This window comes from Manis javanica, chromosome X (assembly GCF_040802235.1).
Source record: "Manis javanica isolate MJ-LG chromosome X, MJ_LKY, whole genome shotgun sequence".
In the NCBI taxonomy this organism is placed as follows: domain Eukaryota; kingdom Metazoa; phylum Chordata; class Mammalia; order Pholidota; family Manidae; genus Manis; species Manis javanica.
The window spans coordinates 39,955,756-39,968,135 of NC_133174.1; the positions used below are offsets into that span (position 1 = coordinate 39,955,756).

Here is a 12,380-nt window from a genome sequence, read left to right on the forward strand (position 1 = left end):
GAAAATAAACAAAATAGACAAGCCTTTAGCCAGACTTATTAAGAGAAAAAGAGAATAAACACACGTCAACAGAATCAGAAACTAGAAAGGAAACATCACGACGGACCCCACGGAAATACAAAGAATTATTAGAGACTACTATGAAAACCTATATGCTAACAAGCTGGAAAACCTAGAAGAAATGGACAACTTCCTAGAAAAATACAACCTTCCAAGGCTGACCAAGGAAGAAACACAAAATCCAAACAAACCAATTACCAGCAACAAAACTGAAGTGGTAATCAAAAAACTACCCAAGAAAAAAAATCCCAGGCCAGATGGATTTACCTCGGAATTTTATCAGACAGACAGAGAAGATATAATACCCATTCTCCTTAAAGTTTTCCAACAAATAGAAGAGGAGGGAATACTCCCAAACTCATTCTATGAAGCCAACATAACCCTAATACCAAAACCAGGCAAAGATCCCACCAAAAAAGAAAATTAGAGACCAATATCCCTGATGAACGTAGATGCAAAAATACTCAATAAAATATTAGCAAACCGAATTGAAAAATACATCAAAAGGATCATACGCCATGACCAAGTGGGATTCATCCCAGGGATGCAAGGATGGTACAACATCCGAAAATCCATCAACATCATCCACCACTTAAACAAAAAAGGACAAAAGCCACATGTTCATCTCCATAGATGCTGAAAAAGCATTCGACAAAATTCAACATCCATTCATAATAAAAACTCAACAAAATGGGTATAGAGGGCAGGTACCTCAACATAATAAAAGCCATATATGATAAACCCACAGCCAACATCATACTGAACAGTGAAAAGCTGAAAGCTTTTCCTCTGAGATCGGGAACCAGACAGGGCTGCCCACTCTCCCCACTGTTATTCAACATAGTACTGGAGGTCCTAGCCACAGCAATTAGACAAAACAAAAAAATACAAGGAATCCAGATTGGTAAAGAAGAAGTTAAACTGTCACTATTTGTAGATGACATGATATTATACATAAAAAAACCCTGAAGACTCCACTCCAAAACTACTAGAACTGATATTGGAATACAGCAAAGTTCAGGATACAAAATTAGCACAGAGAAATCTGCTTTCCTATACACTAACAATGAACTAATAGAGAAAGAAATCAGGAAAACAATTCCATTCACAATTGCATCAAAAAGAATAAAATACTTAGGAATAAACGTTACCAAGGAAGTGAAAGACCTATACCCTGAAAACTACAAGACACTCTTACGAGAAATTAAAGAGGACACTAACAAATGGAAACTCATCCCGTGCTCTTGGCTAGGAAGAATTAATATCGTCAAAATGGCCATCCTACCCAAAGCAATATACAGATTCGATGCAATCCCTATCAAATTACCAACAACATTCTTCAACGAACTAGAACAAATAGTTCAAAAATTCATACAGAAGCACCTAAGACCCCGAATAGCCAAAGCAAACCTGAGAAGGAAGAATAAAGTGGGGGTCATCTCACTCCCCAACTTCAAGCTCTACTACAAAGCCACAGTAATCAAGACAGTTTTGTACTGGCACAAGAACAGAGCCACAGACCAGTGGAACAGAGTAGAGACCCCAGATATTAACCCAAAAATATATGGTCAATTAATATATGATAAAGGAGCCATGGACAAACAATGGGAAAATGACAGTCTCTTCAACAGATGGTGCTGGCAAAACTGGACAGCTACATGTAAGAGAATGAAACTGGATCATTGTCTAACCCCATACACAAAAGTAAATTCGAAATGGATCAAAGACTTGAACGCAAGTCATGAAACCATAAAACTCTTAGAAAAAAGTTTATAGACATAAACATGAGTGACCTCTTCTTGAGCATATCTCCCCGGGCAAGGGAAACAAAAGCAAAGATGAACAAGTGGGACTATATCAAGCTGGAAAGCTTCTGTACAGCAAAGGACACCATCAATAGAACAAAAAGGTATTCCTACAGTATGAGAGAATATATTCATAAATGACAGATTCGATAAAGGGTTGACATCCATAATGTATAAAGAGCTCACACACCTCAATAAACAAAAAGCAAATAATCCAATTAAAAATGGGCAGAGGAGCTGAATAGACAGTTCTCCAATGAAATTCAGATGATCAACAGACACATGAAAAGATGCTCCACATCACTAGTTATCAGAGAAACGCAAATTAAAACCACAATGAGCCATCACCTCATACCAGTAAGGGTGGCTACCATCCAATAGACAAACAACAACAAATGTTGGCGAGGTTGTGGAGAAAGGGGAACCCTCCTACACTGCTGATGGGAATGTAAATTAGTTCAACCATTGTGGAAAGCAGTATGGAGGTTCCTCAAGATGCTCAAAATAGAAATACCATTTGACCCAGGAATTCCACTTCTAGGAATTTACCCTAAGAATGCAGCAGCCCAGTTTGAAAAAGACAGATGCACCCCTATGTTTATCGCAGCACTATTTACAATAGCCAAGAAATGGAAGCAACCCAAGTGTCCATCAGTAGATGATGACTGCAGTGGGGTGTGTGGGGGTACTTGGTGCGGGGTGGGCCTGGTAAATATTTTGTTCTTCATGTAATTGTAGTTTAATGATAGTAAAAATAAAAAATAAATATAAAATAAAAAAATTTAAGAGAAACGCCAAACAAGAAACATTTAGATCAAGCAATTTTTGGTTAGGATTAAAGAATTATAAATATTGAGTGCTTAGTTATACCAGGCACCATATTAAGTATTGTACAAACAGAACCTCATTTCAGCCTCACAAGGAATCAGTGAGTTTGGTATTACTGTCTTTATTTTACAGGAAAGGAAACTAAGCCCTAAAAAGGATAAATAACATGTCAATTAATTAAAATAACCTAATCAATATGAGGTCAAATTGGAATTTGTATCCAGCTGCACTTATAACCAGACATTATACTTCTTCACTCCACACAAAAAAAAATAATACAATTTGTCGTGGCTGGAAAAATGAAACGTACCATCTGGATAGTTTTTAGTTTCAAAAGTAGCTATATTAAAAAGGTACTTTATGTGAAATTCCAATGTCTTTAGGATATATTAAAAATTAAGTGGAATACTTGAGTAAATTTGTTTTGAATCATTTTGAGAATTATTCCTGAGTTTACAAGTTGTTTAAATATGTGTGTGCTCTCACAAAATCATTAGTCCCCCTAAGAAGAAAATTGCTTAGTTGTTACCAATACCCACCATATGAATCTTTTAGCTGGGTTATTTAGTATAGAAGACTAAGAAAAATTAAGAGTATAGAAGGAGAAGAAATCAAGAGTCAAAAAAGGCCATTTCAAAATTTGCAGTCCGAACTTTGTGAATGCTAATAAGTTTATTTTATATTATAGTTTACCGTTGGAAAATATTACTGGTTTTTTTTTAAACTCAGGTTTGAAAAACAAACTATTTCATATGTGTAATTACATTTACAGTGCCTAGAATTTTCTTTAATGGCTTGATACCATTTGGCATGAAAATTTCCTCATATAGGCATTAGATGAGCTCATTGGGACTAAGAATGAATTATTATTTATGTCCAAATAGTTACATAATTCTAATTATTTTGTTATACTATAAATTAAAGTGTTCAAAATTACAAAACTCAGTGAAAGTGCTCCCTCAGTGGGAATAAGAGAAAACAGATTTAGGAAGAGACTGGCTAGGATTTAGACAGAAAATTTAAAGGGTCATTAATATATATTCCAAATGAAATGGATTTCTCTCCTCATGTGTCAAACACTAATATGTGATGATAGGTAAATATAATAGGTCTAGTAAAAGATTCTTTGAAATCTGGTTGTTTTAGATCAGAGTAGGAATGGTTTTATCCTTCAGAATCTTCCCACCCCTGCACCAGGCTCACAGATTTGGGAATGACAGCTGACTGATGGGTTGTTTGTTTGTATTTCTGTGCAGGTTGTGGGCAAGTTGATGAGAATCTTATGGAAAAGACAGTAGAGGTCCTGGAACGCCATTGCCATGAAAATATGAACCATGCTATTGAGACAGAGGAAGGACTAGGCATAGAGTATGATGAAGATGTGATCTGTGATGTGTGCCGATCTCCAGACAGTGAAGAAGGGAACGATATGGTGTTCTGTGATAAGTGTAACGTCTGCGTGCATCAGGTTAGTGAGGGTGGAGACTGCCACCTCCCCACAGTCAGCCTTCCTAAAACTCAGTGATTTCCAGCACCCATATCTGGGTAGCAGCTTGCATTTAAGGGTGAAGACAAAGATTTGTCCTGGCTGCTCTTCAGTAATTCCTTCAGAAACATTTCTTAAGATCCCAAGGTGACTGACTTACTAACTTTGCCCCAGGGGGTTAAACCTAGGTCTTTATTGCATTGCTTCATGCCCAAGTCATTGAGATTCATTTGTTCAATACTTTTACAGTCCCCTGGGGAGTCTCCTTGCTGCCTGCCTGGAAGTCTCTCTTCTGCCTTGAATCCCTGTTATATCAGGTTACACCCATGGTCAGTAACCTTGGTGAGTTTACACTTCCTGCAGCTGGAAGTCTGAACTCCTTATCCTGGCACCCAGAGCCCTACCAGTCTCCCAAATATTTAACCAGGAAGCTGATCATTCATAAAGATCACAGAATTTTAGTACCGTACAAGACTGTCCCTTCTCAGTTTTACAGATAATGTCAGGAGAAGTGAAGTGACATTACCCAAGCTCTTACAGCTAGTTGTCATTCTTTCTACCACACTGCCTTTTTAATAATGATGATGATGATGACATCAACATTCTTTTCAGATCTTTCCTCTTCTTCCCCGACAAGCACTATGCTCCTGTGAAATAAGGTTATTCAAGGGGGCAGTGATGAAAATTCCTTGACACTGTCCTGTCTCCAAGTTTCAACCACACCTCAATTTAAAATGCCTTCTCCCACTTCAGCTATCAAAAATCTATGTATCTTTCAAAATCTAGTTCAAATCCTTTCTTGAACTCCCCTTCCCTAAGTGATTTTTCACTCTTCTAACTAGTTGTATGTTTCATTCATTTCATTAATTTATCTAGCAAATAGATACACAACACCATCCATGTGCCAGGACTGTGCCACATGCTAAAGACTCAGTCAGTGATGAAGTGGCAGACATGGTCTTTGCCCTTAGGGAGATCAGAGTCTGGTGTAGGGACTACAGGAAATTACCTATGTAGCTTAGGATACCAAGTGTTTTTATAGATAGAAGTCCATCCTGCTATGGAAGTGCATGGGAGGGATGGAGGACACAGACAACTTCCAGGAAGTGGCATCCAAGCTGAAATTTAATGGCCAACAGGAGATGCCAGATAAAATAGTAGCATGTGTTTAGGCAGGTCAGACAAGGTAGTGAGAGTGGGCAAAACATGTTGGAGGCAGCTCTGAGCAGTTCAGAACTACAGAGAGTGGCAGGGTGGAGTCGGGAAGGCATGAAGAGTGAGGGTACAGAGGGATACAAGTACATATGTGAAGACCCTTCTCTGACAAACTAAGGAACTTCAGTTTTGTCCTGTCAACCCTAAAGGATATGATTTGTATTTTAGAAAGATAATTCTGGCTACAAATGACTAAAATGGTTAGATGACATAGGAGATAGACAAGGCTTAAGATATCCTGGGCCACTTCACCTAACCCTCTGTATTAGAAAGTGCTCAAAATTATTCTGTGACCAGTTGGGTCTTTTTCTTCATTTTGTCTGTGTCTTTTAAAAGAATGAATTCAGAAAATTTATCTTCATTCTACCAATTATTGGCATTTATGTCACATCTTTAGTGAAAGAGAAACTTTTTACCATTTAAATATGTATTTAAGTATCTAACAGTACAGGACCACAGTCCCTTCTCTGCAATTCCAAAATTTTAATGCTCTGTAAACTGCAAGTTTTTTATTAAATTTGCCAACAAAACTAATTTGGGGGCAATACTAGAACTCAGCTGTTCTGAGGCTGTTGATAGTCTTTATCCCATTTTGTGTAAATCCACATATTTGTTAGAGAAATATTAAGGTATTTGATTATATGGTACTGCCTCTGGTCCCATTGGGGGTTGGGGGTGGTAAGGTAATACACCATGTATGTACTGTGTTGTTTTCCTAAAATCTGAAGAATTCTGAATTTCCTCATGTTTCTCACCCTAGGGTTTTCAGATAAATGATTGAGGATCTGTAGTAGGCTTGAGGGGAATAGTACAAAGGTGATCTGTATGTTTTCTGTATTTGTCCTTCACAGTCAGGACAAAATATTGAAGAATCATTTTCAGGTTCTTTGACTAACAAAATGAAATGTATCATAATAACTGTTCCTCCAAGGTGATTTGTTTGTTTTGAAAATATATCCAGTAATGACTATAAATGATGCCCTTTCCTCACATAGAAAGAGATGACAGTAATGCCTGACCAGGCCTTGCAGAATATAAGCTGGTAAGTATTAAAGCTGGATGTTGGTGCCAAATAAAGTTTCATATAAAAGAGATGCTTCCCAAAAGAGTATATTTACTTGAATCTAAAGAGATACTTAGGTTAGAGCTCCCTCTGTTGACTGAATTAAAGTGACATTATCTGAAAAGTGACAGAGGGTACTCTGTGACTGCGTACCAGAGCAGACATTTACCCTGGTGAGAAAATGCTAACCATTCTCCCCTCTCTCCCTCGTGCCTACAGGCCTGCTATGGTATCCTCAAGGTCCCAGAAGGCAGCTGGCTGTGTCGTTCCTGTGTCGTGGGCATTCATCCACAATGTCTGTTATGTCCAAAGAGAGGTGGAGCCATGAAGACCACCAGAACAGGGACTAAATGGGCTCACGTCAGCTGTGCCCTGTGGATTCCAGAGGTGAGAATTTATCTAGGCCTCTGAGGCCGTTTGCTCTAGGATGCCCCCATTTCATACAACTTTCAGACCAGCTCAGGCTTCTTGCTATGTTTCATGCCTGCCCATGTTTCAGAGGTGATAATGCTTCCACTTCAGCCCCCTCAATCCTTCTTGGATGCAAGTGAGCATGTAAGCCCATGCTGATTAATTTATAGATGGTACTACCAGTGGCACTGAATAAATCTGTATGAAAGGGGAGGTACAAAAGTCCCCAGTGTATGAGCAGACATTTTAAGGTAAAAGATACCTGTAACCACAACCCAGACCAAGACATGGAATACCCCAGAAATAGAGAGCAACCCAGAAGGATCCCTCATACCCATTTTCCAGTCCTTGTCTGGGTCCCTGTTACCCAAGAGTAGCTACCATTTTGATTTCTGTCACTACAGATTAGCTTTGTCTGTTTTTGAGCTTCGTATAAATGAATCATACAGTGTGCACTCTTTTCTATCTGGCTAACAGTCTGCATTGTAGTATGTTGTAAGTCCAGGGGGGGATATATTTTCCAGCCCAGGGCAAAATACCTTTGAACCAAATCAGTCAAAGAGAGAAATAAACTGGGAGATACCCATTTATTGCTTACAAGCAGTTCTCCACTTCTGCTAGCCCGTGTGTCTCACGACCCAGCTACAGAAAAGGGGGCCCCACCCAACCTCTCAGGTCCGGATATCCCCTCACTGCCCCATGTAATTACCTATTGATATGGAGATGTACTAACCAGGGGAGACCAGGGGAGAGATTCTGGAAATACTGCAATTTTACCCACAACCCACCCCTCCAGAAATCTCACATCACAATCTACTCATTCCCCATCTTCTGTAGTGGCCCCTATACAAAAAAACTGGAACATTATAACCAGACTAATAACATGCAGTAGCAACAGCAATAAAATCATGATAATCCTTGAGCCAGAGGATTCAGCTAGGTTCAAAGACCTGTGCAGATTAAGTCCATAGCTCTCTCATTCCACAGGCAGTCAGCAGCTAAACAGGTAGGGAGTTCAGAGCAATCATCAAGCAGCCGCAGCAGCCAGGGGGCAAGTCCAGGCCATAGGGACTATAGAAGAAAATAACCTAAAGGGCAATAAGATACATGTTTTAATGATATCAGCAGAGGCAAATCTTGTCCATCAGGTAGGATGCATGCAAGAGAGTGGTCCTATGATAGGACAGTGACAGGAATGGGATCTCGTCCTGGTCTAGCATACCAGACTTTCACCCCACTCCCTGTGGGAGTTACGGATGGGTTAGTATATAGGGCTGCAGGAGGTACATGCACTGGCCATAAAGATAAAACTTCCCCATAAGATGCTCTAACCTCCCGGATATTTTGGGTACACTACCATGATCTTTGGGCGCTACTCTGCTGTTACTCCAGGAGCACATGGGAGGCCAGCTTCCAGGACTTTTTCCCAAGGTGCCAGAAGGGCCAGCCATCACTGGTCCATGTATCAAAATGTCCAGAGCCACATTCACTCAACAGTCTCTAGGGTTTAATGCAGTTGGGGCTGGCAGCTGGATGTTGCTCTGCTGGCCATATCCTAGCTTCAGTAACTCCTCTTTGGTTTGCACATAGGAGAGGCAGCAGTATGTGTTAGCATATCGACAGGGCTCAAGGCTCCTTTTCGAGGTTTCTCATTCAAACACCATACCACTGTCCATAAGCAAACTGACCATCCTTGTAGACTGTTGGTGTCCAACTTCAGGCCAGATTTCAACAAACAATTGTACCTCTCTATCATGCCTGCCCCAGTAGAATTATATGGCACATGAAACTTCCACTTTATTCCTAATTACTGCACCCATTCTTGTAACGCATGTCCAGTAAAGTGGGTGCCTTAATCACTCTCAATCACCTGTGGTCAGCCATAGGCTGCAAAGAGATGCTCTAGGCCCCTTTTGGTGGTTTGCTGATCTGCACGATGTGCAGGAAAAGGAACCAACAGTCCAGTAGCTATGTCCACACAAGTCATAGCATACCGATATCCTTCTGATACGGGCAGAGGCCCAATACAGTCTATCTGCCACCTGACAAGGGGTATTGGCCCCATTGCTATTGTCCCATGTTGCTGCGGGACATGGTGTAAGACCCTCTTAGAGCACACGAGGCACTCCTTTTGGTCTCGGCTGACTTCTTCAAAGGTCAATGGCAAGCCCCACTGATGGGCTACAGCCCACATTGTTTTTTGACTCACATGCAACAAATGCTGGTGCAGCCATTGGGCCCATCAGAGGCAGGCTTTCCTTCTAGCCAATGCACATGGGCCAGTGTGTCTGCTTCATCATTCCCTGGGGATGCCAAAGGCAAATGGCCAGTCAAATGATATATGGTAACTGTCTTAGCCTGACCAGAGGCCCCTAGGTCTTGCCACATCTCTTGCCCCCAAAGGAGCCAGAGACCAACCATCCAGTTGGCATGGTACCCTATCAGTAGCCACAGGGTCAAGCCCCAGTAGATGGCCCAGCTGTCGGTGCAGACAACTATAGGGGAGGGCTCCTGGGTAATCACAAGCCATACTGCCTGCAACTCAACCCATTGACTGCTCTTCCCCTCTCTGTCCTCCGTCCATATTGTCTCAGTCTTACAATGGAAAGCCATAGCCCTCCACTGCGGGGGCTGCCCATGACTGAGCCATCTGTGTACCAAGCATCTTCAGGTATAGGGGCTTTTCCCTCCTGATAAGGACTCTCGGCTACCAATCGTTCTAAAGCAAGTTCTTCCTGCTTTCCACTGGTATACGTCACTGGCCTATATAAGCGTTGGAGTTCTCTACTTAAGGGGCTACTAGAGAGGGCACTACACTGCTGTAAATATGCACCCCATTTGGCTAGTGTAGGCATCTGTGCCACACCACCCCGTGGCCTTTGGGTCCAGTCTTGCAATACCCCGCAATGGGGATAGATGGTTATTACCTTGGTTGGAGCTGTTCTGGTGATGGGATCCATAGGGCTCCATAGCCAGCAAGGTGTGGTACACAGCAACCAGTTGCTTGTCTGTCAAGGTGTACCAGACTTCTGCTCCTTTCCATAGTTGTGACCAGAATCCAATAGGTTGGCATGTCCATTCAAACCTCTGCCAAAGGCCCCATCCATAACCATCTTCAGTTACATGAACATCTAGCTCACAGGGCCTTGATGAGTCCATTACAATCAAGGCCTGTACAGCCTTGACTGTTTGCTTAGCATCAGTAAAAGCAGCTTCATATGTTTCATCCCAGTTCCACCTGATGCCCTTTAGTACCAGCTGGTATAAGGGCTGCAGAATTTGTGTCAAATGCAGAATAAACACTCTCCAGAAGGCCAAAAGACCCAAAAATTCTTGTAATACTGCCACAGTGGTAGGGGTAGGGAATGCCTGGACCTTGTCTGTGACTGCTCCAGGAATAACTTTAGTTTGACCCAGCCAGACAAACCCCAAGAATTTTACAGACAAACCAGGTCCCTTAACATCAGTGCTGTTCACAGCCCACCCTTTCTCCTGTAGATGTTGTAGGAGTCTAGGAACTGCCTCCTCCTAAATCTGCAAGAGAATCAGACATGAGCCTAATACCATCAATGTAGTGATACAGCCACAGTGTTTGCAGTTTCTTCCATGTGACCAAGTCCTGGACTACAAGTCCATGACAAATGGTGGACTGTGGAGGTATCCCTGTGGAAGGACAGTGAATGTCCACTGCAGGCTTTCTCATGTGAAGGCAAACTGTTCCTAACTTTCCTATGCTATGTCAGTAGAGAAGAAAGCATTAGCAAGGTCCACAACATAATGATACATCCCTAGTTCATGACTAAGTGTGTCCATAAGGGCTGCTATAGAGGGGACAGCAGCATGCAAATGGGCTGTGACTTTATTTAATTCTCAGTAGTCCATGGTCATATGCCAGGAGCCATCTGGCTTTTTCACTGGCCACACTGGGGAATTAAAAGGACTATGAGTGGGCTTTATGATGCCCACCTTCTTCAACTCTTCTAGGATTTCTCCAATTTCCTTGTGCCCCCAGACAATTTATACTGCTTAGTATTTGTCACTCACCGAAGTACAGGAAGAGCTACAGGCGGGTGCTTAGCATGTCCCCTCAGAACTGCCTTTACCACACATGCCCTCAGTCTGAACTCACCTGCAGTGGTCTGTAACCACAGGCCCTGAAGGATATCGACCCCCAAAATATATTCAGGGATGGGAGAAATGTACACAGTATACTCCTTTGGGGGTAAACACCCTATCCCCAGTAGGATTTGGGCTTTCTTCACTATAAGAGCCTTACCCCCATAGCCATCTATCACAGCAGGGGGCCTGGGAAAATGCTCAGGGTTGCCATGAATCAAAGAACACTCAGCTCCTGTGTGCACCAGTGCCAGGACACGTTGTACATTCACAGGGGACCAATGAATTGCTATTTCTACATGTGGCCTTCGGTCCCCAACATGTCCCCCAAGGTGGGGACCTTTACCCACCCCCTCAGTCAAACCATGATGCTCAGTCATCCTCCTGTGGGGGTGAGGGCCCAAGTGGAGCCTGAATACTGCCCCCCAGGAAGTTTTGCAGAGACACAGGCCAGACATGGGGCTTTGCCTCTGGCTTCCTTGTCCTGGATTTCAATGGCTAGAACTGCTGCTCTGGCTTTAATTGGTGCCACAGTTGCAACAAGATCCTATTGGGCTGCCCATTAAATTTTTCTTTCATTACCCCCACCTTTATCAAATCAACCCACATCTGGGTCCTTGAGACCTTCACGGGGACCTTTGAACCTCTCCTTTCAGTCATACCCTGCACTTCCTCCCATGCTCTTATTGTTTCAACCTCCCCCATATCTGCTAAAGTACAAGTAACCTCACAAGTTTCCCTATGTGGGAGCCAAGAACAGTCAATAGGGACCCAAAGAGAGATGGGGGAGCTGTATGGAGCACCAGATTTCTCATTCCTACGATGAACAACAACTAATCAGGGCCCTGGGGGTCCATATTATAGATGATATTTTTCATGCCCAGCTCCTGTAACACCTGCTGGAGTTCTGCATATGTTTTCCAGCTAGTAGATAAGTATGATAAATCACTCTGATTAGGCCAAACTGCCCTGATGGCTGCTGTCAGCCAATCCAGAAGTGCCTGATTCCCTGAGCTGTGACAGGCACTTTGCAACTACTGCCAAAGGGAAGGGTAAGTTGTTTGGGAAGCCAGTCTACCCATTTCAGAAACTGACATAACAATGTTTTCCACCCCCATATCCCAGAGACGCAAAAGCCATGTATGTATAGGCAGAGGTTCTGATGGCTTCTGCCGAAACTGGATGCTCATGTCCACCAGCTTATCCTGGGTATAGAGGCAGAACATGGAGTACTCCACAACCTAGGAAGGGGGTGGCCCCTCCCTCTGAGGAGCCCACAGTTACTGCGTTTTTATTTTCTTAATTACAACCAGGCAGGCCTTTAATACAGGAGAGGCTAGTGCCTCAAGCAGTGGCCTTGGCAACAGATAGGCCCTCAGCCTCACCCCCTCATCCT

General features: G+C 42.5%; 1 protein-coding gene across 4 annotated transcripts in view; it reads left to right on the forward strand.

The window, feature by feature from the left end:
• The window catches only part of JADE3 (jade family PHD finger 3), a 192,951-nt gene that overhangs the window by 153,979 nt on the left and 26,592 nt on the right, over nt 1-12,380 (forward strand). For all 4 annotated transcript variants that reach the window (XM_036996398.2, XM_036996397.2, XM_073227589.1 and 1 more), the window contains 2 exons: nt 3,950-4,161; nt 6,677-6,844. In XM_036996398.2, the coding sequence (XP_036852293.2) occupies nt 3,950-4,161; nt 6,677-6,844 (380 nt within the window). The remainder of the gene's footprint in view (nt 1-3,949; nt 4,162-6,676; nt 6,845-12,380) is intronic.